The sequence below is a fragment of the Copidosoma floridanum genome, unplaced genomic scaffold, assembly GCF_036245765.1.
Source record: "Copidosoma floridanum isolate Cflo_tuat_1 unplaced genomic scaffold, Cflo_Japanese_pri ptg000013l, whole genome shotgun sequence".
NCBI classification, from domain to species: Eukaryota; Metazoa; Arthropoda; class Insecta; order Hymenoptera; family Encyrtidae; genus Copidosoma; species Copidosoma floridanum.
In genome coordinates, this window is record NW_028321890.1 from 33,164,648 (window position 1) to 33,173,048 (window position 8,401).

The following is an 8,401-nucleotide window of genomic DNA, read 5'->3' on the forward strand; positions in this document are numbered from 1 at the left end:
ATCGGAGGGCAATACATATTGAATACCATACGATTTTCAACCATATTTAGCTGAAAACGTTGTATAACTGCGGAAAAAAAAGGAGTAAGTATCTTCGTAGCAGCACCGACATTTTGTACCGAATAAGAGAAGGAGGTAAAAGAATAGTTTCGAAAGTCGAGGTTCGCATAACGCAAGTGTGATACATAATCTTACACTCATGGTCACTCCTCTCGCGTTACGTTGTGAAATTATTCTTGAAAACACAACAATCGTCTGCGTCTTTTGATTTTTTTTCCCCCTCTCTTCAATAGAATCTTCAAACGCACACGCTAAGTATAAGCACGTAATGTTGTTATCTTAATTGCGAATAGTATAGTAAATTACACCATATCGCAAAAGTTGCAACTATTGTATATATTTTTTTTTTTCCACACGATAATCATATAATGACGAACGGCTCCCCGCAGAGAAAAAGCATACCATACATCGATGCAGATGACACTTACGTAAAGTGCTGTATTTTGCAATATGCGCTGTTTTTGTGCCGTTCCAGCAAGAAATGAATATAATAACAAAACTCGAGTTTGTACTTTTGAGGTTTTATTCGATTCGCTTGATTTTTCACAAAGACGACTGATCGGCGATTCAATTAAGCTAAATGATACTGTTACACTTTTTGCAGGAACGCTGTAAACGAAAACAAAACAACAAAAAAGAAGAAATTTACTAATTGAAAACATTGATATGGTAAGTATAACAACATGCGATGTGTTTTATCGTAAAAAAAAGGAGATTGTTCGGTACGCCTCCTTGAATAAAAGATTCTTTTTTTTTTTTTTTTTCATCTTACCGATTGAAAAAACACTTTGCCAACAAAGTTGAAAAAGTCACCGAACGCCTCTTGAAATGACGAAACGACGTATTGGATTACAAACTCGGCGTAGGACAGATCTTGGTAGCTGTCGTATTCTTCTTCGTGAAAGAAGTAGTCGTAAATTTTCGGCAACGAAATAACCAGGGCGTAAAGCGCGAAAACGAAAAACACTAAAAATAAGTAATAGGGGCATACATGAACACGACCATAAACATATTACTCGGAGCAGTGCGTAGATCTACCGGCTGTCTTCAAAACCAAAGCCCGGGAATTCGTTTGCTTCGTCCCTTTGGGGGAATTGTTGCTGCGAGATTCGGGCAAAACCGAGGATTCCGTTGATTTTTCGACAAAACTGTCGTTAACCATCGCCAACTTAGCTCCACTTTTTCTCGCGCTCGAGCTGTTGCCTTTGGCTGGAGAGCCGCTATAAATAGAGAGAAAAAGAGAACTCGCGCAATTACCCCGTTATCGAACGAACGATCTCTCGCCGACAACGTATACGGTATAGGTAACGTATTCGTATCCACCACAAAGAGGAAGGAAAAAAGAAATGGCAAACACGTTCGTTTGGACGATAACGTGCATAGCTTACGGGCTCGACATCGCGTCCTCGTTGTTCCTCGAGTAGAGGGAAACAAAGGGAGCGAGATCCTCGAGCCGGGGATCGAAGCTCAGGGAGTTCCGCGTAGCGAGCGCCGGCTCCGGGGAAAAGGTACTGTCGCACGCCTCGCTGACGAGGATACCCGAGTCCGATGCCACCCTCTGAAAGCCGTCCTTACTGGCGCAGTGGCAGCGCGAGCACTTGCCGCTCCAAGTTCCGAGCAGAGGCTCCGAGTGCCGGTGCACGAACTTCCTCGCGTCCGCCGAGGACTGCAGCTTCTCGCAATGATTGCCTGGTACAAAACACGTGCACGTTAAGATTATACATACATTACTGCCAATATAATATGGCCATATTTAATGCGTCACGTTCTCGCTTACACTGCTGCTGCGGAGGTCGGAGCGACCTGCGGCAGCACTTGTCGGGAGTGCCGTTCTCCGAACTCGACGCCTGCTGGCGGTGCACGCTGCGTCTTCTGGGTTTCAATGTTGCAGGCAGTAGCTGTTGTTGCCTGACGAGGAGCCTACCTTGGGGCGATTCTGTTTCGGAGTCGCTGCCTGCACCGCTGCCGTTGCTGCAGACACTCGACGCGGCTGGCCGCGATGTGCTCTTATTTACTCGCGGCACGGGTGGCCAGCAGCCTACACATTTGGGCACACAGTTCGTATATGGCATCATCTACAATCAATTTTTTCTCCATTCGATCGTTTACTTGGGCCATTGTAAATGCCTTCTTCCCTGTTATCTCGATTATTCTTCGGTACGGCGGTGACGTTGTTGTTTGTACCATTGGGTCTCGCGTTTCCTTCCCCAGCGCTCAGCAGTTGATATTTCTTCGCCCCCTGTACAAGATACTTACGTCGTGTATGTTTTGTCTATGGCTTGGCCGTATCAGCACGGGTGTTTGGTTACATTATATTATCACATAATATTATGCCTTAAGCTCATTATCTGTACTCTTTGTTTATACGTGTAAACGTACGTGTGACTTGGTGGCTGAATCTTGTTGGAACAACGTCGAAGGCTCGGCGTTGTTGTTCGTTTCAACGCTGTGGCAAGGCTCGAGTGCACCAGGTTCCCTTGTCTCGTTGGTATCTCTCACGGGCTCGGTTTTATCTCTGAAAAGTCACTTTTCGTACAAAAAGTGCACCCAAGTATGCGCATTGTGGTCGCAAAACAACTCACGTTGCAGACGATGCTTCTTTTTCCGTTTGCTGTTCACGTGTTGGCGCATCTGTGGGTGTCAACTGACTAGTCACGGTGCTGCGACAACGTGTAGGGATCGTTACAAACGAGGAATGACAATAAACGTAATCGGAGCGTGGACAAAGATATACATCACTTACGTCTTAAACTTATTAATCGCTTGAGTGTTTTCTGCATTGTTGCGTTGCAGATTGTTAATTGGTGTGTACTTTAAGGGTCTGAAATTGGAAAAAAAAAAAAAAAATTTCACCCAAACTATAAATATATAATAATACTGAATCAAGACGCTCAATTGAAGAGGGAGACTCACTGCGTGATTGTTTGATTCGTCTGGGGCTTCCGAGCGAAAGACACGACGCACGGATCTTTGGCGCTACTCACGATGTCGTCGCGTAATCTCCTCTGGGGCACCTTCGGCCAGGAAGTGTCGTCCGGAATACTTGAAAAGTGTAATAATTTCGCAAGACGAATTTTTTTAATTGAACGCTGTTCGAGCAAAAAACGTATATATGTTTCATCTGCTATGGAATAGTTACCGTAAGGAGCTGACAGGGTTATATGCCATCGAGCGCGGGCCTACATTTCTCGCTAAATGATCATTATGCATACATACAAAGATACTTGATATGTTTTTCACTGATTATTGATAATATCCTTCATTATTACCTTTCGATTCAAGCCTTTTATCGTGATGAGCCATATATGGGCTCCGTGACTGACAACCGCTAACCCTTTAATTTAGTTTTCAAGTGATGACAAATTTTTGACATCTTCGATCTTTATGGACTCTTTTTCGCTTTCTACACTTTGTCTGGAAATGCTTATCAAGTTGCTTATGCGAGGATATTTATTTATTGGTGTTGGTTTTTTTTCTTTTCTTTTTTTACATACAAAAATGAAAAAAATGTTGATTAGCTATTTTACATTTCCCAACGGATTCATCTGTCAATTCAATCGGTATATACAACTTATGATTAACCTTCATTGGAATCGTATTTATCACCAATCAACTGTAAAAACTTAAATACAAGGGTGAATGAGAAACGATAAAATTGTACGATTGGTTTTCTTTTTTTTTTTTTTTTTTTTTTTTTTTTTTTTTTTTTTTTATTTCTTACGTTACTTTGATATTTACATAAAAATTTACAATGTTTCATAGAAGATAGGAACAATTAATTAATATGCGTTTGTGAAAAAATTTCTTATCACATCGTCAAACTACAATTTTTTCATTAATTCTAAAATCTGTTCGCTTATACACCAGGTATACGCATGTTTTCCTGAAATAAATAAATTAAATTATAAAAAAAGTAACAAGCAATAGAATAAACTCAACTTTGCGCTTTCTTTCCCATATTAAAAGTTCCATTTATTTCATTTTCATTGTTTTTGTACGTGTTTTTAGAATGAATTGTTGAAACAAACTTGTACTTCAATTTTTTTTTTTTTTTTTTTTTTTTTTTTTTTCGTATTTGTGTGAAATATATTTAACTAGATACCTCAGGCGTTTTTAAGGGTCGAGTGTGCCCTCCGTAAGAAAAACAGTGTTCGGCTCACAAGTGCCATCCATCCGAGGCTAACTTACGGTGCCTCGGGCCGCAAAATAGCCTCTGAGGTGATGGAACTTTAGTGATGAAAACAACCATTTTCTTTCTCTTACGAGATATACATAAGAATTTTAACATTTTTTATCCTTTTCCTGACTAGAATAGCACTAACCAAATACTTTCAGCTACTGCTCGTATTTTTCACATTTTTTCAAACGTTTTTATTGGTCCAGTGTACCATGAGTTTCGGAATTATTAAAAATGCAAAGTTTGTATTTATCTTAAACTTGTACTTCTATAATACACGTGACCGATTGTATTAACTAGAATTTAGGAATAATTTAAACAGAGATGTCATAAAGTATTCATTATTATAATAAATGCTTTGGTATAAAAATATTTTTATTGAATAAAGTACATCATAAATTAAAGTACTCGAATAAGAATGAGAGCTGTTATGAGTAATAAAAATTTTTTTTACAAAAATACGTGACTAAAAAGTTACAATCTAGTAAAAATCAACGAAACAAGCGATTTTCGAAAATGTCAACGGAAACGATAATTTTCATCAATTAGTAACAAGAAAGAAAAAAATTTATATGTATATCGGCATAAAATGTGGAACAACATGAATATAAAATAGAAAAAAATTTTGTTTGAAACAAAACGTAGGTACATGGGTACTAAATTTAGAAAATCGTAAAATCTAGTAATGAAAAAAAAAAAAAAAAAAAAAAAATACATTCCCAGTGCTGCAGATATTTTATAAACAAGTGATTTAAACTTTCAAGTGAAAAAACATCTTTCATTTAATGTATCCATAAAAATTAGTTATACAAAATATTGTGATCGATATTCTGTGCCTATAATTAAGCCAATCACAGAATCCACCGCTATATTTTATTTCCGCAAAGTAATTGTTTGCATAATATTTTATATTAATAGAGAATATAAATATATAACAAAACTAAGCTGCTATACTTAAATTGAAAATTTAACAGTCTGTCAACATATTATCACAAGATTATTTATCATTTGTATCAAAGTTAAAAAAAACATTACCAACGAAATGATTTTACAGAATAATAATTATTAACTGGAATAAAATTATGTAATCATTTAAAATTTAATACTTTTACCATTCTAATAGCACTTCATTCTGCATAAAACAAAGCGGTTTCATAATACTAACTTTTCACATTCCAGCTCCTAGTTAATAATTCATCATATAAAAGCTAAAATTCTGTGTCATTTTTCACTGTTACGCTTCATGCTCACTATTTATACCAATTAAGGATTCTGTTTGTTCAGCTTCCAAATCTGGTATTCTGAAATTAAATGAAATATTATCAGTACAACTTTTCAGCGGCATTATATTTTATTGAATTAAAAATGTAATACCTTAATGATCTACTTTTGCGACAAAACAAGTCTAAAACTGGATCCCAATTATCGAAATGCGACAAAAGCGATACTGTTAGAAAAGATCCTAAGATCATTGGAATGCTTCCCAAGTAGAAAATACAAGGATATTCTACTTTTTTCAATACTACATCAATTATCATAGATATTGGCACTGTCAGGCTAATTGCCAATGATGCTATGAGAGACGAAGTTAAAAAACATCCCCTGGAAAACATAAAAACTTGTAGTACAAAGAAAATTGTTAAAAGTGAAAACAACAAATATGTTAGTTACCAAAGCCATAAGACTTTGCTAAATACTGTTCCAACAAGTCCATTAATAACCAAAAATGCCCATTGATGTGGCGTGGGCCATTGAAACTCTTCCCATTGTCCATAATGTAAAATAAAAAATAAAGGCCAAAAAAGCAATAAATTAAATAGACCAACGAACCCAAAAAACATTGGTATGTCCATTTTATCTTCATGGTCAATTTTTTTCCTCAAAAAAACAATATAAACAGCATAAAAAAATGCACTGACTAGAGCTAATATTATACCACTAGGCACACGACTCGCTTCCACAGCCAAATCCGAAATACCGACAAGAACAAGGCCTAGAATACTTATTGTTACTGCAACTAGCTTAGTAAGAGAGAATTTATCTCCATTATTACTAGGAAAAAATGCGGCAAGAAAAAGCGTAAATACACTAGATGTAGAAGACAGTACTGTAACGATTCCAGCTTCTGTTTGTGACAAAGACATCTGATAAGTATAAGTACCAATGAACCACTGGAAATATGACATATTACTTACTACCTCAGCTTAAGACGAATAAATAAAAATCTTTTGGGAATATGTGTGCTTACCAAAAAGCAGAACATCAGGGCGATTTTGACAACCTTTTGAATCGAAAATTTGTTAGCTTGCCTTTTAGCACGCTCACCTGCTCTCACGCTCGCTTGGTAACTCAATCTAGCCAAAAGAGCTTCAGTTGCATCGTTTTCCGACATATGTCTAACTTCTGCAAATTTACTGAAACGTACTGAGCGCACAGATGAATCGTCGCTTTCCGTACCAGAAGATCTGTCAGATTTTACTGGTACAAATGTTGGATCACTCAAGCTCGTACTACCTTCCGAATAAAAGTTGTCATCCTCAACATTTGGATCTATGAACTGTAATACAGAACGATGGACAATTAAACTTGAATACCAGTCAAAGCACAAAAGTAATTACCATATACGTTGTTGGCTTATTACACTGATCTTTCCATGGTGGCCAAAAGCAGAGGCCTAATAAGTACAATGTAAACATTGAAGTTTTAATGTACGTGGTGAAAAAAGGCTTATCAAATGCTGCTTCTTGATAAATATACTAGGAAAAACAAAGGCAATTGTCAGTAATTGCGGAAACAAGTAATTTTTCAAAATACATGGATCTTGGCACTTTGTACCTTGGTGAGTTCGGAGCTAGATACCCATATAATATCCACTAAAAAGAGAACCAAAAGACCTAAAAACAGCCTTTGCGACTTGTTCACTACAAGTTTGTGGGGATCCTCCTCCATCTCTTGTTGCCTTTGCTGACGTAATTCTACGGAGCAGCTCATACCTTGTTTATTTTATCATTCTTTTTATTTTTCATCTTCCGTAAGCCAGTTACCCAAACACACAAATAAAAACTCTGTAATTAGAATACCGTGTGGTACAGCATCTAAAAGCGTGCAATTGATTATTGTTGAAATATTATTTCAAATGAAAAGGCCGCTGAAGATTTAATTGATAATAATAAACAAAGATAACCTCAATCAAGCCAATACTACCATTGTACGATTGTATAAAAACTGAACGAAAATTTAACGGAGATCCATCCACAAGATTGTCTGTGGACTTGAAACTCTCATCATTATTATCGTCGACAATTCATACTATCGCTCTTTTTATCCATATCAGTATAGGTACCTGCTACACACAAAAAGTGTAAGTATTATACCTGTATGTCACTTAAAATAAAGAGCTGTCACTGTCACTCCGTCAGTCCGGTACTCGTAAATCTCGTGATGACCGCAAACATCAATAAATATATACGCTGCGGCAAAGCGAATCTTGTATCGAACTCCGAAATTTCATCAAAATCGGCACGATGATAAATATTTGCTCGAACTTTTGTAATTCATGAGTTGCAGTGTATGCAGTGAACGTTACTTTTACCACGGCACTGGTTGTCTGGCATCAAGTAATTTTATACTTATAGGTAAATAAACCCACCCACAAAATTACACAATTCTGATTTAGATTTAGATTGCACATTGCCAATTTGCAGTATGTATATATATATATTGCACCGCTTGACATGATCTGTTTTACGAGCAAGAGGTAAGTGTACCATCAGGGCAGTTTGGTACCGACCGCGATAACGGATACCAACACACGATATGTTTCAAATCAGCGCTCATTGGAATCTATTGAGGGAGAGGAGTTCTCTACATCTCTGCAACATATAATTCTTACTCAATGCAATAATTACCATATTAATTAACTAAATATACATACACGTGCTTAATTTTACTTAACTTAATGATATAATAGAGCGATCACAACTTATCAACTGCTGATACTAATGAGCGTTTTTAAAAAAATTGAATAATCGCAAAAATTGTTAAGTACATTATAGAAGAATGCAAAAAAGACATTTAATGTGTATAAACAAATAAGAAATGTACTTAATCAGTGTAGCATGTGTGCACTGTTTTATTGCAAACGCCTCGAGAGCTATAGTATGT

General features: G+C 36.7%; 2 protein-coding genes across 2 annotated transcripts; both read right to left on the minus strand.

Moving 5' to 3' along the window:
• Positions 1 to 823: 823 nt before the first annotated feature.
• On the minus strand, positions 824 to 2,877 carry LOC106637511 (uncharacterized). Its single transcript, XM_089590830.1, has 5 exons — positions 2,804 to 2,877; positions 1,838 to 2,720; positions 1,449 to 1,749; positions 1,099 to 1,280; positions 824 to 1,026 (listed from the first exon to the last, which is right to left on the minus strand). The coding sequence occupies exons 2-5, from the start codon at positions 2,133 to 2,135 to the stop codon at positions 824 to 826; spliced, it is 984 nt and encodes a 327-aa protein (XP_089446956.1). The 5' UTR covers positions 2,136 to 2,720; positions 2,804 to 2,877.
• Positions 2,878 to 4,961: 2,084 nt separating this feature from the next.
• Positions 4,962 to 7,841, minus strand: LOC106637565 (solute carrier family 35 member F5). The gene is made up of 7 exons (XM_014350381.2): positions 7,422 to 7,841; positions 7,073 to 7,332; positions 6,856 to 6,993; positions 6,486 to 6,794; positions 5,909 to 6,408; positions 5,612 to 5,839; positions 4,962 to 5,538 (listed from the first exon to the last, which is right to left on the minus strand). The coding sequence occupies exons 2-7, from the start codon at positions 7,226 to 7,228 to the stop codon at positions 5,472 to 5,474; spliced, it is 1,398 nt and encodes a 465-aa protein (XP_014205867.1). The 5' UTR covers positions 7,229 to 7,332; positions 7,422 to 7,841; the 3' UTR covers positions 4,962 to 5,471.
• Between the last annotated feature and the right edge of the window lie 560 nt (positions 7,842 to 8,401).

What these genes read in the sequence shown, in the direction of transcription:
- LOC106637511 (XM_089590830.1), bottom strand. Translation starts at nt 2,135, where the DNA reads ATGATGCCATATACGAACTGTGTGCCCAAATGTGTAGGCTGCTGGCCA. An exon ending in GAGGACGCGATGTCGAGCCC is followed by an intron (nt 1,281 to 1,448) that starts GTAAGCTATGCA and finishes CTCTATTTATAG; the next exon opens with CGGCTCTCCAGCCAAAGGCA. An exon ending in TTTGGTTTTGAAGACAGCCG is followed by an intron (nt 1,027 to 1,098) that starts GTAGATCTACGC and finishes ACTTATTTTTAG; the next exon opens with TGTTTTTCGTTTTCGCGCTT.
- LOC106637565 (XM_014350381.2), bottom strand. Translation starts at nt 7,228, where the DNA reads ATGAGCTGCTCCGTAGAATTACGTCAGCAAAGGCAACAAGAGATGGAG. An exon ending in CCCTGATGTTCTGCTTTTTG is followed by an intron (nt 6,409 to 6,485) that starts GTAAGCACACAT and finishes TCATATTTCCAG; the next exon opens with TGGTTCATTGGTACTTATAC. An exon ending in AGCAAAGTCTTATGGCTTTG is followed by an intron (nt 5,840 to 5,908) that starts GTAACTAACATA and finishes TATGTTTTCCAG; the next exon opens with GGGATGTTTTTTAACTTCGT.